At 34.7% G+C, this 21,875-nt stretch overlaps 1 protein-coding gene across 1 annotated transcript in view; it reads left to right on the plus strand.

Annotated features, from left to right (window-relative positions):
• LOC138702854 (uncharacterized) overlaps nucleotides 1–21,875 on the plus strand; it is a 571,430-nt gene that overhangs the window by 386,857 nt on the left and 162,698 nt on the right. Inside the window, exons 2-3 of the mRNA XM_069830203.1 lie at nucleotides 4,583–4,706; nucleotides 17,821–17,906. Of these exons, the coding sequence (XP_069686304.1) occupies nucleotides 4,583–4,706; nucleotides 17,821–17,906 (210 nt within the window). The remainder of the gene's footprint in view (nucleotides 1–4,582; nucleotides 4,707–17,820; nucleotides 17,907–21,875) is intronic.

The raw sequence follows: 21,875 nt of genomic DNA on the forward strand, positions 1-21,875 counted from the left end.
TTATTTGTATATTTATATGTTTAATGTTTGTATATTTATTTATTTATTTATTCATTCATTTTATGTATTATTTATTTAAATGTTTACTAGTGGCTTGTGCGGCAACTGCTGCTAACAAAGTTGATTAGAAGTTCAAATTAATTTTTTTCACATTTATTTCCAATGAAGAATACCAGAAATTTTGGAAGTTATTTGCTTCCATAATAATGAAACATAGGCCTACCCCTCTGAATGGTTTGCTTCATGATAAATACTTTTTATTTAACCTATACATCTTCAGTTCTTGAGTTCCAATGCGAAAACGCAAGTAACAATGTCAGAACGATCAGTCGGTTTTACATGTGTGAGTGAAACAATAGCTATTTCAGATTATTGTGGATTGTAGGTTAGAGGTATGAAAATATCCTCTCCTCTCTCCTCTCCTCTCTTCTCCTCTCCTCTCCTCTCCTCTCCTTCTTTCCTTTCCTTCTCCTTTTCCTTTCCTTCTTCTTTTCCTTTCCTTTCCTTCTCCTTTCTTTTTCCTTTCCTTCTCCTTTCTTTTTCCTTTCCTTCTCCTTTCCTTTTCCTTTCCTTTTCTTCCTGTTTTCTTGTTTTTTGCCTTCTTTCTCCATTCGCTTGCTTTCTACGTGATTCTCAATCTCTCCTACTGTATCTTATATCCTTGTAATTGTCACAAGTTTCATATTCAATCTCTACATTGCCTTCAGCGTCATCATCAGCATCATCATCTGAATTTTCATCCATGACCTGCAGAGTGGTGTCGATTACAACGTAAGTTTTCATCCAGTGTTACTTTGTTAGATAAAACACGCTTAAGGGAATAAATAAACTGCACTAACAGAAAATGTTCTATTAATACTATTGATACGTAAATCTGACGTACACTTCCAAATAATTATATCTCATAATAAGTTGCTCAAGCGTGTAAGTTGCAACCTGCTGTCACGACTACTATAGTCAGCAACTGAAAGACAGAGGCATGGCTAGAAGAAGGAGGTGCTCTCTTGGCGGGAAAAGTAGTGAGGATCAATTGTTTATCCATTATACGTCAAAATTACGTACGACAGAAGTTTTAAACAATGGCATTACTTCCTTATGAGCAGGAAGACCACTGTTTGATCACAGTATAGAGATATATTCTCTATACTGTGGTTTTATTTCCACATATCCTACAAGTTTAATACAAGTAGTGTTAAGTTCATAACAATAACCTTAGTATCTCGTTATCATTATATTACTTCTCTTCAAATAATTGTCTACAGTCAGATGGAAAGAAGTTTATGAGATTATACGTTCTTGTGCATAAAATCGAAACTGCACGTTGATATCGATGTTACAGGCATTCCTAATTTATAGTCTCAACAAATTGTGACGCAACATCCGTCGATCGACCACGCTGTTACGTAAGTTTTATAGTTTTCAGTAATATATATATATATATATATATATATATAGAGCAGTTACTCAGTATATTATAGAAATGAAGATCTAGTATAAAATCTTCTTTCTCTGCGTAAGGCCCCAAAAGGTTTCACTTTCATATCATCAGTATACCATTATGTGTTGCATTAACTATAATAATATTTCATTTTTAATGGTAATAATGTCACCAAACATTCTTAAGTTTTGTAGTTCTTAATATCGAATACACAAATGTACTCGGAAAACTACAGACCAGAGAATCAGACTTGTAAATTATTTTTATACGTTATCAAAAAATTACACAAATGAAGATCGACATATTGGCATTATGATGTGAAAGAATCTGACCCATCTGAACTCTAAGTATGTCAGCAATCCTTTAGGTCATGGCCTTCGTGTAATAGTCTATTGTTTATTGTAGTGTGTGTTTTGTTTTATTCTGAAATGCAATTAATTAGTTCTCAAAACTGACGAAAGATGGATTTTGGAAAATAAGAAAATGATGTAGGAAAATTGACATTTCACTGAAAACTACTATTTTTTCTGAAAAACTTTGGGTTCCAAGCTTCAAAATTAGGGGTCATTTATTAAAATCCGTTCAGCCGTTTTCCCGTAATTTTCATTACCAGTTCAAATTATATATTAGATTTATGTACTTATTTATCGATTTATTTATTTGCTTTTTATTTATTTATTTAAATTTTATTTTATTTATTATTTTATTTATTCATTCATTTAAGCTTATTTATTTGATTACTTACATATTTATTTGTTTATTTATTTATTTATTTACTTATTCATTTATTTGTTTATTTAAGTATTTGTTTATTTTTTATTTCTTTTTTGTCATCAACATTTATAACAATTTGTGGTATACTACCACTCATTTAACCTTAATATAATGTTTATAATTGTAATTTCGTAGCTTACAGTTTGCGTGGACAGCTCGTTTTTATAGGCGTTTCTCCTTTGAAAATCTGTGGTCTCAGTTTGTGGGAAGATTTATACATGAGTTCATTAATAGTTTCCTTTTCAGGTTCAATAGACATCTCGTACAACAAATTATTGATATGCTCCCAGAAAGAAAAGTCCAGTGGAATTAGATTACAGTGCCACAACCTTTCGTTACTGTGACTCCTAACATAAAGGATAAGACGGACAACAGTAGCTACACAGTAAGTTGTAAGACGGGTTTGTATACTTTAAGGAGCATGTCCTTCAACTACGTCCCAAACCTCTTGCGTCAGCTGATTAATTATGTAGAAACGTTGAGTTGCTCTTCTGACGGGAGAATAATCCCTGGTAACGAATTCAACAGAAAGAAAATTCCTGTTTTCCGTCTACTGGAGTGACACGTAAGTTACTTCTGAAAAGTCTAATGTATCTTCGTCTCTCACAAGGTACAAAACCCACTAAAATCTAGCAACACCGTTGAACATCATTATGACAAAAATATTTAACTTATACACATTGTATGCTTGTAAATAGAACACACATTTTTTATGTTCATACTTTTGTTAGAAAATATAATTTTGTTCGAATACCGTACACAATCCTTCAGTCTACAATGTTATTTAGGTTATATTACACTTGTAAATGTTGTATCTCGTATGTATCACAATTTGTCAGCATCATTAAGTGAAATTGCATGCGTGTTTCAACCATGGCAGCCATTTTTTCATTATCATTTAGTATTGTGATATGTGCATGTAGGTATGTAATTAATTGTAGTTGCACTATATATCACACATTCTAAAATTTGCATAATATAAGTAAAAAACGAAATTCAAATTAAAATACAGGATGATCCAAAAGTCTTCGTACACTTTTATTAAAGATTCGGTTATCTTACGACGCTGTATCAACATCTCAGGTTATTTAGCCTCTGAATGAAATGAAGGTGATAATGCCGGTGAAATGAGCCCGGGGTCCATCAGCGGAAGTTACCCAGCATTTGCTCGTATCGGGTTGAAAAACCCCGGAAAAAACCTCAACCAGGTAACTTGCCCCGACCGGGATTCGAACCCGAGCCACCTGGTTTCGCGGCTAGAAGGGCTGACCGTTACTCCACAGATTTGGACTTTATTAAAGAGCTGCAATAATTTCATGGTTGCCACACAAACTAATTCTCGTCTTTATTCACATTGCCGTCTTCGGTTGTCCATTGATAAATGTTACTTTAGATCAGAGATTCCCTAGTTCAAACTCTAGCGCCGACAATGGGTATGGCTGAACCATAAAACCGTAGCATCATTCCACTATGATGGATGTAAGGTTATGAGTTCCACGTAGCCTACTAATCTGTCCCTGATACAGGACTTTTGCTTACTTACTTACTTACTTACTTACTTACTTACTTACTTACTTACTAGCTTTTAAGGAACTCGGAGGTTCATTGCCGCCCTCACATAAGCCCGCCATTGGTTCGTATCCTGAGCAAGATTAATCCATTCTCTATCATCATATCCCACCTCCCTCAAATCCATTTTAATATTATCTTCTCATCTACGTCTCGGCCTCCTCTAAAGGTCTATTTCCCTCCGGCCTCCCAACTAACACTCTATATGCATTTCTGGATTCGCCCATACGTGCTACATGCCCTGCCCATCTCAAACGTCTGGATTTGATGTTCCTAATTATGTCGGGTGAAGAATACAATGCGTGCAGTTCTGCGTTGTGTAACTTTCTCCGTTCTCCTGTAACTTTATCCCTCTTAGCCCCAAATATTTTCCTAAGCACCTTATTCTCAAACACCCTTAACCTATGTTCCTCTCTCAAAGTGAGAGTCCAAGTTTCACAACCATACTTAACAACCGGTAATATAACTGTTTTATAAACTCTGACCGATGATAACAAGTACCCTGCGTACGACTTGCCCGCGCAAAACACAGTTTGAAAGAGGTTATGGTAGCACACAGACTTTACAGACCGCCAACTGTTGCTACGACGTTCAAGTTATACCGTACACATTCTCAAGTTCATATTGAACGCCTTGATTAATAGGCAACTTCTCTGACATAAAAGCTGAAACTCGCTTCAAATCGCTGACTCACAACAGTGACGTCATGACACACTTTGAAATGAACACCCAGTATATCAAGAATTTTGTCCTACACTGTATGTAACAACTATAGCGTATTGTGTTTGATCTATGTTGCAGGGGTATTTCACGGTGACGGTGCTGATCATGGCCCACTTCGTTCATTCTGAACATCTCTACTGGAGCGGGAACCTCACGCATCCGCAGAGCAACAGCCTGTTGGAGACCGAGGGCATCTCCCCCAGTAAGTCACTATATTCATTTATAATGTTAATATAACTTGCTCCAAAGGCGCCATGCCTATAAAAATACAAAAAATTACGTTGTACACAAAATCCTGGTACATTTGTTTAAAAGTGACAGGGAATTCGTCGAATTCCTATAATCACATGAAACGTTTGTGCTGTTCGTGATTATTATTATGAGCATGGTTGGGGCTTTAAGGATGTTTGGGATTTGAAACAAAAGTTTGATATTTCTTTTCATTTCTGTCTTTATATTCACCTGATTGAAATTTAACAAGGCATAGCATACTAGTGGTTTGCGTCGTATCTCCTAACAGAAAACAAAAAGCTGAAATGGCTGCCTCCGTTGGTCAGCATGCTGGCTTCCAGATCAGGAGGTCCCTGGTTCGATTCCCGGGCTCGGCTCTCGGTGAATTTTTCTTGAAGAAGAGGAATTCCCTAGGTGTCTAGAGTCTGGAAATTTGTATGAATGTGAGTGTGCCGAGTTAATATTAATTAACCAATCACCACAAATATAAAAATACATCAGGACTGTCGCTGGGCAGTAACACGTTTCAGCATCACATTGTTGACAAGTAACTCCATCTGTTAGCACAACAAGTTGGCTATTTAACAACGCTGTATCAACTACTAGATTATTTAGTGTCGATGGGATTGGTGATAGCGAGATGGTATTTGGTGAGATGAAGCCGAGGATTCGCCATAGATTACGTGACATTCACCTTAGGGTTGGGGAAAACCTCGGAAAAAACCAACCAGGTAACCAGCCCAAGCGAGAATCGAACCTTTGCTCGCGCGCCTTTCCGTGCTAAATAAGACTATTAATATATTAAAAATAATAATATTCCACAAAAGTTATATTTGACGAAAGATCATATTCTAGAGACGAAAAGCAGTCTTTTGACATCACTGCACAGTGAACTGTACATTTTGAATTTTGAAAAAAAAAAAATATATATATATATATATAGGCCTATATAGCCTATAAATATTTTTTTTTTAAATCGTAAAAATATTTTTTCATATAGCACAAAGACAATGTTTTACACATACCACTTTTCATTATTGTACAAGATATAATAATGGAGGAAAAAAACGTTGAATATTTCCAAAAATTTTACTGCTGTAAGCTGTACCTAACCCCTTAAGAGAGCTGACTACTGTACTGCAACAAACTTTTAGTTTTCTTAATATTTTTATGCTCGACCATGCCGAAATGTAATTATACACCTGGTAGCAGCCCTTTAATGGACCTGATTAAAGTACACCTATTCATTAAGGTCAGGTGTTCCACCAATCAGAAAACACCATTGTAGCAATATGAAAGCGCAAGTATCGATTATTCTCGGATATGCAATCGAAAGACAACTAGCGAAACGTCACAGAGGCTGGAAATCCAATACTGTTGCAGAAGGTTATGTTCTGTTACTATAATAATTAGCGTTAATTGTAAATAATATTCAAAGAAATTCAATTTGTCATCTCGTTTTTCAATGTCTAAATCAATTTCAAGGTTATATCAAGATTAATGTTTATTTTAATCTCTAGATTATATCAAGGTCAATGACATTCGTTTCCCGGAAAAAAGCAATACTTTCGCGTCTGCGCACATCTCACAATTTACGAGATATTGCACAAGGTCAGTTCCGCTCCCCAGTCAGATAAAAATAACATGAATACTTATGAATAATTTCAAGTTAGAAATATGGTCGAGCATAAAAAGTCGTACGAAACTTGCCTATAATGGTAATTAAGACGCTCGTATGAAAATTATGAAACTCGCTTGCGCTCGTTTCATAAACATACTCGCGTCTTAATAACTACCATTATAGGCTCGTTGCATAATGTGCTATTATTCCATTGTTTACTTCACGTACGAGAACAAGTACGTTTGTATTTACTGTCCAACTCGAATCCATGTACAAAAAGCCCCGCGGGTGTGTTACCATCGCAACCTACTAAAATTTGTTTGTATTTTTTACTGTTTACTTTGACAGAAAAAAGTGCTGAAACACAGCGAGGGGAAAAAAAAAAAAGAGAAATAGAGCGAGAGTAGATAAATATTTATGAGCCTTTTATAGCGTAGTCATCTTAGTCTCCATTCGTATGATAGCCTACAGATATTCTAAATCTTCCAATTTACTACATCCAAAGCTTTTCCATTGATTATACGTAGAAAAATTTATAAGCGCAATAAACCAGCTCTGCAGATACGGGAAATTCAGTCTCCCCTTTAAAACCGCCGAATCGCCTCGCACAGGCCGGACGCATTAGAGAACAACACAACAATCCCCACGGCCTCCCGATTGCATTGCTAACCACAGCCTCCTGTTAAAGTAGAAGGGATGCTCTGGCATAGCGGCTTTAATATTCATTCGGGGGTGCGCTTTCTGACATGGAACTACCCTTGTCGTCTGATAGAGGGGGTGGGTGAAGGGATTAAAGGGTGCACCGCAAGCTGTAATATTCCGGACTCGCTATCGGGGGCTCTGGAACGCGTCTTCATGGGGCCTTGAAACACCCCAGCCTGCGGATTGAACACATGGGCCAGGAATTATTAATGGGGCCAGACTCGCCTCTCAGGTTAGCAGTTCCAACTTCCGTTAACAATTAAATGTTTCAGCAGCTTTTACACATTATGGTCAGTGTAAATTACATTTGGTCGGAAAAAGTTTTGTTGTGGTCTTTATGATTCAATCTACCACTTATTTCATATAGTGAAAATAGCGTATTCTAGTTTTTTATTGGGTTATTTTACGACGCTGTATCAACATCTAGGTTATTTAGCGTCTGAATGATATGAAGGTGATAATGCCGGTGAAATGAGTCCGGGGTCTAACACCGAAAGTTAACCAGCATTTGCTCGTATTGTGTTGAGGGAAAATCCCGGAAAAAACCTCAACCAGATAACTTGCCCCGACCGAGATTCGAACCCGGGCCACCTGGTTTCGCGGCCAAACGCGCTGACCGTTACTCCACAGGTGTAGACGCGTATTCTAGTGTACTGCACATAGTTTAAATAATATAAATTTTAGATATTAGTGTCATTTTTAAAGTGGTCCATGTTTTCCTCTGCCCAACTTGACCACACAGGAATCGCTGAGCTTGCTACATGCACACAACTTATCCGCTACAGCAGAGATGTCAAAGCAAGCGCATTTTTCTGACCTTGACGTCGTGCGCGGACATTAAGCGCTAGGTATGCTAGGAGGAATAAGCAGCCTGTTGGATTAAGAAATCAGTGGTGCACAAACTTCAAACGGAACGTGAAATTTTATGTCGTTATTTTTATATGGCTTCTTTCCGTTTGTTATTTTCTATATTGTCTGTAAAACAAAAGTACTAACACCTATTTCTTAGTGTAATATTGCAGTTGTGTTTTAAACGTTAATAACATAATAAAGAGTAAACAAGGAATATTCACACAAATTCCATAATACCTACAACTATACTGTACTAAGTGAATTAAACACATCATTCATAAACAAAGTGTTATCCCAAAGAAATACACTGAATATGACATGATAAGTTGAAATTGATATTGATGGTATCTTTAGCCTTATAAAAGTAATCAAAACGATGTTATAGTACAAAGGAAAGTTGTCTAGGTATATGTTTTAACTGTAACTAATATTACATAATAAAACTCTTATCGCATTATGCTTTTAGGTGATATTGGTTCGCAACTTTCTGTTATCAGAATGTTAAATTATCTCTAAATCTGCTGAAGCTATAGAGCTGACGTTTTACCAACACATAGGCACATATCTTTTGTTTGTGATGTAACAGTATTTGCTTTGTTAATTCATTTCCTTACAAACACTTTTCATGCGAATATTTTCATTTTAATACACTATCTTCAGTAATACGTATTTACGATATATTAGATTTACAAAAACAATGTTTTAGTACCTGTAAGGATACTAAACAAACATATCTGAAAATTTCACTTTTCTGTAAAAAAGTTGAGAAAATATTCCTTTTGAATAAAAAAGCAAACTTGTGAAAAATGAACATTAAAATTAAAACTTACATTCTTATAATGCACTTATACTTCTCAGACAAATCTAAAAATTACCATGGATACAGTTTTAATAAGTTCTCTTCCCTTTATCCATTGAATCAGTGCTGGCCATCCCTGTATATAGCTCGACCAAGCAGCATACTCATATACCACCTCTTTCGTCTGTCTCTTTCCTTTCCGCTGTAAAGCGCTCAGGCTCTCCTAAGCTCTAAAGCGCGCTCTTGCTCCTATGGGCATCAGTTGACATCACTGCGCTGCAGTAAAAACTCCAGTAAGACTTAAAAATGCAAAAACGAAGCCGCATTAGATTAGTCCTGGACATTTCGCCTGCTAATGGATATTGTGTCTTCCTCTTTAATATCAAAAAGGACGAAGTTAATTAAATAGCCTGAAACCTTGATCTGTTACAGGAGCTTTGTTACAGTCCTTTTGGTGACTTTATCCTTGTCGGATTTATGATACCAAACAACTGATATTTTCTGAGGCTTCAGAGGTTTTCGTGGGTTACATACCAGATGGCTACTCCTCCAACGCCCACATCGCGTATACTCGTGCTTCAAGAGTTTTTAACAGACATTCATTCACTGCATATTTTTGCACATGATCTGTACGCTGGCTCACAAAACTTTTACCCGATATACTGTACAGTTTTCCTCGCTCTTAAGTTGGTATTGTAATAATAATAATAATAATAATAATAATAATTTATTATCGAAACATGCATTTATAAATGTAGTCCAAGTAAATTACAGTATAACGAAAAGAAGCAACATATGTAAATACAGTAATTATAAAGTATAAGTCACAGAAATAAACTTGTCTTTTTTTAATTGGGTTATTTTGCGACGCTTTATCAACTGCAATTGTTAGCTAGCATCTGAAGTGATAATGCCAGCGAAATGAGTGCAGGGTATAGCGCCAAAAGTTACCCAGCATTTTCTCTTAATGGGGTGAGGGAAAACTTGTCTTAAAATAATAAGATTAACATTGAAGAAACACATTTTAGATAATAATAATTTAATGTACTATAATTAAGGGATTATATCAAATAGCAAAATAATCTTTAAATAATAGATTTAATATAGAAAAGATAAAGTTAAAGTGAATAGTTTCAAATATAAGGTTTCACTATATTATTATTATTATTATTATTATTATTATTATTATTATTATTATTATTACTTACTTACTTACTGGCTTTTAAGGAACCCGGAGGTTCATTGCCGCCCTCACATAAGCCCTCCATTGATCCCTATCCTGAGCAAGATTAATCCATTCTCTATCATCATATCCCACCTCCCTCATATCCATTTTAATATTATCTTCCCATCTACGTCTCGGTCTCCCTAAAGGTCTTTTTCCCTCCGGCCTCCCAACTAACACTCTATATGCATTTCTGGACTCGCCCATACGTGCTACATGCCCTGCCCATCTCAAACGTCTGGATTTAATGTTCCTAATTATATCAGGTGAAGAATACAATGCGTGCAGTTCTGCGTTGTGTAACTTTCTCCAGTCTCCTGTAACTTCATCCCTCTTAGCCCCAAATATTTTCCTAAGCATTTTATTCTCGAACACCCTTAACCTCTGTTCCTCTATCAGTCAGTCCAAGTTTCGCAACAGTACAGAACAACCGATAATATAACTGCGAAGAATGGAACAGAAGATAAAATATCACTATTAGTAAATATTAATTAGTTATTGCATTGTTTATACTATATTTTTATGTAACTGGTAGAAAAACTGTACTGAAGTATATAATTTAACAAGAAATGTGCAGGTCTGTCCGACGTAAAAAGGTTTATGCATTATTTTTCATCACTATACAATGTAAAGATTATTATTCTTCACTAGTATAAACCGTTTTTGCAATAATTACATTTACATATTAAATAACAGTACAATTTCAACTCAATTTGTCTCTAATAGATTAATAACACTATTCAACAGCATAAACAGTTTTGAGCATATTAACAATAATCAATTTATTAATTTTATTGAAATATAACAGGTCATTAATGGTGATTTGTTTCGATGTTAAATTCGAATCCCGACATAATTTATACAGCGATGGCACAATTTTCACATTTATCAGAATCCACTGAACACTTACAACGCTTTGTTTTAATCCCGGAGAAAATGCTCAAGTTGTTATCCACGGAAATTAAGGCTGACCGCATGTAGTTACAAAACAGTCATTTGTTTTCGAGCAACATGGCGTCGCTGTTACATAGCAACGGCTTTTTCGGACTCCATCACGATAACGACAGTTCACTGGCAATATTCCGCTCTACTCCCTAGTCGTACGTGTTAACTCGTAGTTCTGTTAACACAGGCGAGTTGCTATGCTATTTGTCATGCATGGAAATCACTGCTTACAATAGATGTAGTTTCCGTAGATTGTCTGTTCTCTTTAAATGTTTTTGTATACGAAAAAAAGAGAAGGATCTCGTACAACTTATTACATAAGCTGCATTGAGATCTACAATGTTTCTACACTGTTATACAGGGTGTTCTAAATACAACAAAATAAATAGGTGGCATAATGAGATACAAAATAAAAATATAATAATTTTATTGTAACTTTAAATATTGCATTAGTGTAACATCAATCACATTCAAGTTTTTTAAATTATGTCCGGCAGCTGAAAACTTTGACGATGTTCACACTCAGAGAGTTTGCGATGGAAATAAATGACCCGTTCAGAGCAACAGTGGTGTAAGTCAAAATTGGATAATGAGGTTTAAAGTAAAAATTCTGTAAAATACAGCGCAAAGTAGCAGTTAATATGTCCTTATTGAAATCCACTGACTACTAATAGTTTAAATAAATTGAATATTAATTGATACTTTGTGCTGTATTTTACAGAATGTTTACTTTAACCCTCATTACCTATTCTTGACTTACACCACTTCTGCTCTGAACGGCTCAAATCGTGACACATTCCAACATCGCAATAGGAATGTATTCGATTTCAACTCATGTTGTTCTTGTGTGGCTGACTTGCATACGCTTTGCTCTTCAGCTGCCCCCACAGGAAATAATCACAGTTAAGTCAGGGGACCTGGGAGACCAATCAATGTCACCATTCCTGGAGATGACGCGGTTGTGGAAAATCTTGTGCACTGCTTGCATAGAAGTTCTCGCTGAATGTGACGTAACTCCGTCTTACTGGAATCAATATGGCTTCTTGTAGGGAATCTAGCATGTTTCCATACGAAAAATGTGCTTACCATGTTGGCATATCTGACAGATGTTACCGTGACTGTTATTTCGATATTAAAACAACGCCTATAGTCCCTTCGAGAAGCGACTGCACTATCATCATTTTTATAAAAAGCTTTAACAGCTATTGCTCGTTGAGATCCATTTCATCGATCCGTGTTTCTGGCGTAGTAATGTTAAACAGATGAAGGTCAAACGTTGTTTCTACAAAAGGGATACTATTGTTAAACAAATTAGGATAAAAAATTTTTGGTAACACCTGTGGAGTAACGGTTAGCGCGTCTGGCCGCGAAACCAGGTGTCCCGGGTTCGATTCCCGGTCGGGGCAAGTTACCTGGTTGAGGTTTGTCCTGAGTTTTCCTTCAACCCAATATGAGCAAATGCTGGGTAACTTTCGGTGCTGGACCCCGGACTTATTTCACCAGCATTATCACCTCCATCCCATTCAGACGCTAAATAACCTAAGATCAACATCTTAGGTTATTTAGCGTCGTAAAATAACCTACTAAAATAAAAAAAAAAACATGAAAACGAAAAATTTTCTCAGCAAATTAAAATAAAAACACCTTACTTACTTACTTACTTACTTACTTACTTACTTACTTACTTACTTACTTACTTTCTTACAAATGGCTTTTAAGGAACCCGAAGGTTCATTGCTGCCCTCACATAAGCCCGCCATCGGTCCCTATCCTGAGCAAGATTAATCCAATCCCTACCATCATATCCCACCTCCATCAAATACATTTTAATATTATCCTCCCATCTACGTCTCGGCCCCCCAAAGGTCTTTTTCCCTCCGATCTCCCAACTAACACTCTATATGCACTTCTGGATTCGCCCATACGTGCTACATGCCCTGCCCATCTCAAACCCTGCTTATTTTAAATTTAAAGATCATGTTGAGTTCGGATAAGTTTGTGAAATAATATCATATAAATTAGTTTTTATTTTTCAGTCAATCACTTACCATGTTAAGATGGCAGAAATGGATTCTGTTACATCAACATACAAAGTTAATATACGTCACTAATATTTTCGACTTACTTTCAAGTCACCTTCAGGTGACAGTTTTCTAACAAACAAACATTTGAACTAGTTGAAAATATTATTTAAACACATTTATAAAACACTAGTAAATAGTCTGACCATGCATACTTTACATACGTTAGAATGGTTGAATGGCGTACATAGTCTTAAAATTAAAATTGACATACAAATAGAAAGCCTTCCAATGAACATAATTATAATACAATATATTGAGAGGCATGCAGTGTGCCTGAATTATGAAATTAAAATTGTTTAAAATTATTATATATAAAACTGAAGACTAGGCTTGTTCTTTATGACGTTCAATGTATTGGAAGACTGTATGAAGTGGATGTAAAAGAAAATCTCGGTATATTCGTGATGTATCACATTGTATCTTGATATAACAGAATCCATTTCTGCCATCTTAACATGATAAGTGATTGACTGAAAAATAAAAACTAATTTATATGATACTGTTTATTTTAGACATCTTGTATTTCTAACAGAAGGGACAGATAACAATAAACTGATGTCTAGCCATTTTGTGTAAAATTCAACTACATGACACATCTTGTATGATGACAAAGGACTCAATTTGAAAAGCATTTTTATGTCATTTAACTTGTGACTGTTTTCTGAACGCTGCGACATTGTTTGATGTACCTGCTATATTCAGCACTCATAAAGAGTCAAATAGAAAGCCCCTATTGCAACAACAGTCTATGAAACACGCTGGCTTTCAAAGGGCGACAGTGATTAAATAGGTCACCTCTCTCAAAAGATTCAAAGTTTTACTTGATACGCTCGGAATGTGGCTATAGATTCTTTGTAGTGTGAAAGTCTGCTATTGACGACAGGAACATCACAGAAAATTGTCGCTATGGCGACTATTAACACACAACACATGGGTAAGCGAATCCTATCATGGACTAAGCTGAACAGGAAATTAGGATGCGTAAAGCGAGCGAATTCAGAGACCTGCACAAAAGTTACAAAAGAGGGCCAAACTTTATCTGTCTTTCATTTTAGTTCTCTAATTTAGGAACTTTCATTAAAATACCGGTTGAAGATCACAGATAAAAGTCCTGAAAAACTTTTGCATCCAAAAAGCTTAAAATATACAGGGCGATTCACGAGGAGTTACCGACATTTTAGTAGCTTATTTCCGAAGACATTCTGAGCAAAAAATGTAATATAAATATGGGGTCCTATTCTCAAATTTTTCAGAGTTACACTAATTTGAAGTTGTGTATAAAACACCTATTTTATTTAGTTTTAAAGATGAAAGAATATTACAAATAGAGAATAAGTTATTCCAAGAGTATTAGTTCTTTAATTCGCTAGTATTCTGAAGCTAAAAATGTGTTGTTAATTCCATAGTTGCTTTGTACAGATTCTATTATAATATTATTCTTACGCACTTAACACAGTTTGATGGGTTCAGAGCCATAATGGGCCAATCGCCATGTATTAAAAACGGAGAAAACAGGGGTTAAAATTAAGTGATTTCTATAATTTAATTAAACATATAGCAAGTTATATGAAATATACACTTTAAAACTAAATGATATGTCAATCTTCATTAAACTATGGTATTCACTTAACTGTAACCCTTGCTTTATCCGTTTTTAATAAATGGCGCTTGGCCCACTATGGCTCTGAACCCTTCAATTGTTACAAATCACACGACTTACAGCAACTTGGTTTTTTACAGTTTAATTTTTCATCCTAATGTGCAGTTTTAAAGACTTTTCAAGAGTGGCTGTAATTTGTAACAATTATTGTTGTTGCAAGTGCGTAAGAAAAATGTAATCTTTTAGTTAAAAATCGAAAAAAAAAAAAGTTCTGTACGGAGCAACTATGGAATTCACAACACATTTTTAATTTATGCTTCTTTCAGTTTGTACTTTTCATCTGTAAGTTATTAACCGTCACTTTTTAAACACCCTGTATACATACATAGACACATTACACACATACATACACACATATACATAGGTACGGTCACTCTTTGGCGCCAGAGACCAGGGTTTGGTTGATAACTTGCCATTCTTCAAAGAGTGACGTAATAATGTCATGGCAGTTCACACACAAGTGGTGGAGGTGAAGGTCAGCCGGTCCACCTGAAGGAAGGTGGAAGGGGCTGAAAAACGCGCCGCTGTATCAACTTGCAAAGAAGTATCGCATGGCGGCGTGAAACCTGACCCGGTTGGAATGATGGCGCTAGGCTGGATTATTAATAGGCTGGTAATTTATGTGGAAGAATGGGCTGCAACCGGATACGACCCCGACTACATCGGGATTATGAATACGCCAGATGACGTGGACGACTTACAACTACGGGACATGGAAAGTGACAGTGGAGGTAGTCGTCAGTGCTCCACAGCCTTCCAGATCAGAACAAACAGAGCTTCTGTTTTTTAATTTACAGTATTTCATGCTTATTGATTTGAAATGATGCTCTTGTTTTTTACATCTTTCACTTTATATCATAGCTATATTAAATTATCCCTGCCATTATGTCAGAAAAAACGCACTTTTAATTCTACCATTGCTCCATTAGAAGTGTTTCGTCGTCTCAAAATTTCAGCTAATAGGAAACTATAATCAATATTTAATTCCCCGGCTATTTCCACATTACTGAGGATTATTATTGTTCCAACCGGGCACAGCTTTGTCGAGTACGCTACTCCATAGGACAGGTGGTAGGTCTATGATGATAGATGAGAATTGATATTGAAGAGATAATGAGGTTTGGGAATGAGTCGACTCGTGGCCTGAACTGTTTTGAGCCACAGAAATAACAATTAACTGGTATATCGTTTATAAGCACAGCAGAATATTCTGTAAATATTATTTATTCACATGTTTGCGGCTAATGCCAAGCTCGTATTAACTTTATATTTTTACGCATGTATTGTACAGTAGTGGCAAAAAAACCGGACCGATCCTTGTAGCTGATTTCAGAGTCACAAATTCAAATTTTGCTTGTCACAAAACACACCCATCTTGTATAATTAATTGTAACAATGAAATTTATTGCATTTGTTCGATTCTTACCGTCTTTTGTTTCCTTCAGTGTCTCAAACTTACAGACGAAAAAACTTTGAGAGTTTTATTTTCATATGGCATCAGTATTACATTTCTACCTCTATTCGGCAAAAAGATAACTGCGTATTTTTACATTAAATAGCAGTACATACCTCTGGCTTCACTATCCATATTGAAATTACCACAATTTGACACAATACACAGCACAGAATTCTTTTGTATCAGCTACAAGGGTCGGTCCGGTTTTATTTTTTGCCACTACTGTACACGGCACTGCTTCAAGTCTCAGTCAAAGCATATATTGTAAATTAGTGGTCGTTAGCACTCACTGAATTGTTCAAAAGGTAAACGGAGCCATCCCGTGTGCCCCGTCGTGCAGCAGGAAGAGGTAGCAGCTACGAGTGCACCATGGTGCACTGTGTTCTCCGCGGGTAAGAGACGCTAGCCCCAGTATTCTCAGTGCTGACGACCGCTGTTGTAAATATATTATAACCTCCCTATGGATTTTAATAAACTCTTCCAAATAGGTTATGCATGCTCTATGTAACAGAGCTTACTGTGCATGGATTTACCACGAGAAATGAAGAAGCATCTAATTCCAAAACTGTCTAAATCCATTTTTTTTAATGAGATAATGGCGGTTTCGTCATCTATCTAAATGTATCTAGCAATTTTCTAATGAATGTTGTGCGTAAATTCCCTCTTTCCATCCATAAATAAGCTTGAAATATGACGAACACTGCAAACAAATAGGAAAAAAGTTATCAGTTTTTGGCATTTCCTGAAAGTTGTTAAGAATGGATGTAGACAGTTTTGGATTATTATTTCTAAATACTATCTTCCCTATATGTTTCACAGGAAAATTTTATAAGGATTAAAATTGCATCGAAATACACTAACAACCATTTTATTTTATTAATAAGTTCAGAGGAAATAATTAAATTAATTTATAAAGCGTAAGGCTATGCTGGATTTTCCCTTACCAAATGTATTAACTGTAGTATTTAAATTTGTGTTATTTATACCACGGTTCCATGAAACTCGATGTTAAATACAACAGAGATAAAAAAAAATAACTGACTGTAGAAGAAACAGATGTAAATGTTAAATAAAACAAAGTTACATTTTAGAATTTTATTTGATTAATTTCTTTAAACCTATTAATAAGATAAAATGGTTATTAGTGTATTTCGATTTATTGTTATTAGCTTGACATTTTTGCTCATAAAATTTTCCTGTGGAACATTCAGGGAAAGTATTATTTACAGATAAATTGATTTTCCATGTTAAATTCCTACGTATAAATTACAATGCGCGGACTCCCCTTGTGTATAGGAATGGACTGGTCCTCATTGTCATTTTACCGGATATGAAGGAGGCATTGCCATGGCAACTGAAGTCTGATTTCCGTTCCACAAAATCCTTTCATTTTTACTATTACTATAGGTCCAATATATATGTTACACGTAAAAAATATAATTCGGAAAGTGTGTTTTATTCACACGTTTTGTACATCGTAAAAGTAATCTTAAATGTGTTAGGTAACAATTTCGACGTCGCAGGAGAAAATTATGTGAGTGTTGGGGTTAACCGAACTAAAGTATGGTACCAGATTTCACCGTCGTTTAAGCACGCAACGGGACGTGAAATTTCATAAACGAAAAGCATCCAGCTCTGGGGCAACTAACTGGTGACTAAAAGTAGTTTATATTGTACACTTTTCCTTTCGACACCCTGTATTGACTGATGATAACGTTCATGTTTCTGTTTTCTGTTGCAGCTTCGATGGCATTCAACGTTGTGCTACTCTGCTGTGCATGTTGTGGAGTCTTGACGTCTTTGCTGCTCATCTACGGCATCTACAGGGTGAGTATTAAACAACTTAACATATATACAGCGTATTCCAAAATTATAGTAACACTTTCATGTGGTTATTACTAAGTAGGCCTAAATATTAATGATACAATAACTTGGTGCATGTAATTTGTTTAAGAAACTCTCAAATTTTTTATGGAAACCTTATAAACTCTCATTGTGAGCTCTTCTTGCCATACGGCATACATCAACATTATAGTCAAATTCTTGCCACGCTCTCTCCGACATTTTCCTACTTATGTATGCAATGTAGCGATGAACAAAGGTCGTCTATGAATAAAGCAGTTTCTTTCGCCAGTTCATCTGCTCGTCCCTTACCCACAATGCCTGTGTGTGCTCTAATCCAGGATAGGCATGTGTGATTTTCGTAATTTATTTCCAAGTGAATAGAGTGAAGATTCTTATTGTCTCTAACTGATTAAAGTGCTGCTTGAGAATCAGAGTATATGCAGGAGTTTATATTGTTGACAGCACTGCATGTTATTGCTTGAAGTATAGCTAATATTTCAACTGGTACACACTGCATACTGGTGCCAGTCGATATTTAAGATAATATATTTCTATGCCATTATTGAAAACGGCAGAAATATAACCTACGAGACTCTTGTCATCCTCTGCCTGTATTCGAGAACCGTTTGTTTCTTTATGTACTTGTTTATTTATTAGTTTATTTACTTATTTGTTTGTTTGCTTGTTTATTTATTTGTTCACTTATTAATTTATTCGGTGAGAGGAACAGAGATTAAGGGTTATTTATTTATTTATTTATTTATTTATGCCTACTTATTTATATATATTTATTTAGGCCTATTTGTTTATTTATATACTTTGTTATTTAATTATTTATTTATGTATTTATATGATTATTTATTTATTTATTTATTTATTTATTCATTTACGTATGTATTTATTTGGTTGTTTAGGTATTTATTTATTTTATTTACTTATTTGGTTATTAATTAATTTATTTACTTATTTATTCACTTATTTATTTACTTATTTATGTATTTATTTATTTGCTTATTTATTTATTTATTTGTTTATTTATTTATTTTCTTTATTTACTTATATATTTATGTATTTAGTTGATTATTTATTTGCTTTATTTATTTATTTGTTTATTTATTTATTTTGTTATTTATTTAGTGATTTATTTGTTCATTTATTTATACATTTACTTATGTATTTTTTCGGTTATTTATGTATTTATTTAGTTATTTATTTATTTACGTACGTATTTATTTGGTTATTTATTCATTTATTTATTTACTTATTTATTCATTTATTTATGTACTTATTTATTTATTTATTTATTTATTTATTTATTTATTTATTTATTTATTTATTTATTTATTATGTATTTATTTGGTTATTTATTTATTTATATATTTTTTACTTATTTATTTTTATTTATTTATTTACTTATGTATTCATTTGGTTATTTATTTGGTTATTGATTTATTGATTTATTCATTCATTCATTTAATTATGTATTTATTTGGTATTTATGTATTTATTTATTTATTTATTTATTTATTTATTTATTTAGATTGTTATTTACTCATTTACTTATGTATTTATTTGATTGTTTATTCATTTATTTATTTATTTATTCATTTACTTATGTATTTTTTCGGTTATTTATGAATTTATTTATTTACTTATGTATTTATTTGGTTATTTATTCATTAATTTATTTACTTATTTATTCATTTATTTGTTTAGTTATGTATTTATTTATTTACTTGTTTATTTATTTATTTACGTATATACTTACTTATTTACTTATTTATTTACTTATTACACTTGCTACATGGCCATTCAAAAAACCTATAAAAGAATTAATAGAGAAATCAAGAGATAGAGTTTGAGAGGAGAATTGAAAAGGGGAAGAATAAGTAGAGAAATCAAAAATGGTGAAACAAATGAGACACGGAAAGATGACAAATAGAGAAATGAAGAAAAATTAATATAAATAAGATAATAAATAATGGAATAAAGAAATGCAAAAAAAAAACTCAAAGGCATTAGAATAGAAAAGAACGCGTAACTCTACTGCGGGCCAGTACCGTGTCATTTCCGGGGACGGAAATGCAAACGCTACAGCTATATTATACTGACTGCATAATCAGAACTGCGTCTGTAAAGCGGTAAGCCCCTGTGATACGAGATAATGAGATTTTTAATGTAACATTATATTAATCTGAACTTCAAAGCACTTCATTAAATATATTTAATAGCCAAATTTTATCTGTACACCCCCTTCACTAGACTATGTATTCTTGCAGTTCATTAAATCAGTTCATAATTTCTATGCCCCCTCCCTCGACTGTAGCCGTCGAATAATTAGACCATCAAAACACTGATTGATTGGCTGCTGGCGGCATGAAAATGTATTGCATCGCAACAAAAAGCATTAATCACCACACAGTCCGCTGCACCTGTGCACCTGCGGCAGCGTGCGCCTCCCATTGTTGAGAAAATTGTATAATAGTGTTTGTTCATACAGGAGAAGAGTGCATTATGTCTGCCATAACAACACCAGCGCTAGCCGTGTTCCGTCATCAAGATGTATTCACTGTGAACAAGAACACAAAGTGTATTCAGTTCACTTCACTCTTTTGCACTGCTGCTGCGGCGAATTAATGAAACAACAGCGCGACAATCGCAATATGATTCAAAAGTTACATAAGTAACTTTGTGACAAAATTACATTGATTAAGTACGTAATAGTAATATGCGTTACAAGAGCGGTATGTTGACGTTTTCATGTTCGAGGAAAAGATTGAAAAAGCGAAACGTAGTTGAGCTTTTTTAATTTCCGAGAACATGAAAAGAAACATAACGCTCATGTATCGTACATTATTTTGTGCGAAGATCGTTTATTACATACCTGAAAGAGGAATTTCTAATTAGTTGGTTTCTGTTCAGTGACGGCAACTTTGGAAAACAAAAATATCTATCTTCAACATTGTTCCTATAAAATGTTTTCTGTGTTTACTATACTGCAGCAGGCCGTGATATACGTCTGTCTTTTTTTTCCCCCAGTCTATGATGAGTCTGGAATCTTGTTGATTTTTTCACGGCTTCCTTAATGTTACTTTCATTACAAATGCAGTAACTTTTGTGGTGTTGTAGAGTTTACTTAATTTTTGCAAATATCTAAAAACAATAATTAACAGTGCAATTTAGGTGAAATTGCAGTGGTAAGTTTCCAATTTATAATTATTACTATATTGAACGTCTTTAAAAATAATATGTTAAAAGCCTAAAGCAGTAAAATGAATATGACGCTTAAGCGGTAAGAATAGGGAAATTGTTATGTGTGTTACGTTGGGAATACTAAATGTGATATTTCACACTTACCGCGTATTGGTTGTGTGCGGAAAGCAAGCAAATACGCACGATCTCGCACAAACATTTTAGTTAACGAATTTCTGTACTATAGCCACTTATGATTAATATTTGAGGAGAAAAATTCGTTCCGGCGCCGGGGATCGAACCCGGGTCCTTGGTTCTACGTACCAAGCGCTCTGACCACTGAGCTAAGCCGAATTCAATCCACAGCACCGGATCGAACCCTCCTCCTTGAATGTTTCCCTTTTAACCTGACTCCAAGTTAGGCATATATGTTGACTTTTTATGTCCAAGTAAACTGCCATTATACAGGGGGCGCACTCAGCTGAGTGACTTATTTGGCCGGGATTCCGCTGTTAAGTGCACAGTAATCTGTACAGAAATATGCACTGCTAGCTATGAGAATATTATAGATATTTTTATTAATTTGTCCTACAGAATATCTGTAACATTGACTAAAAGGCTAAAAGGGGGACATTCAAGGAGGAGGGTTCGGTCCGGTGCTGTGGATTTAATTCGGCGTAGCTCAGTGGTCAGAGCGCTTGGTACGTAGAACCAAGGACCCGGGTTCGATCCCCTGCGATGGAGCGAATTTTTCTCCTC

This window comes from Periplaneta americana, chromosome 7 (genome assembly GCF_040183065.1).
Source record: "Periplaneta americana isolate PAMFEO1 chromosome 7, P.americana_PAMFEO1_priV1, whole genome shotgun sequence".
In the NCBI taxonomy this organism is placed as follows: Eukaryota; Metazoa; Arthropoda; class Insecta; order Blattodea; family Blattidae; genus Periplaneta; species Periplaneta americana.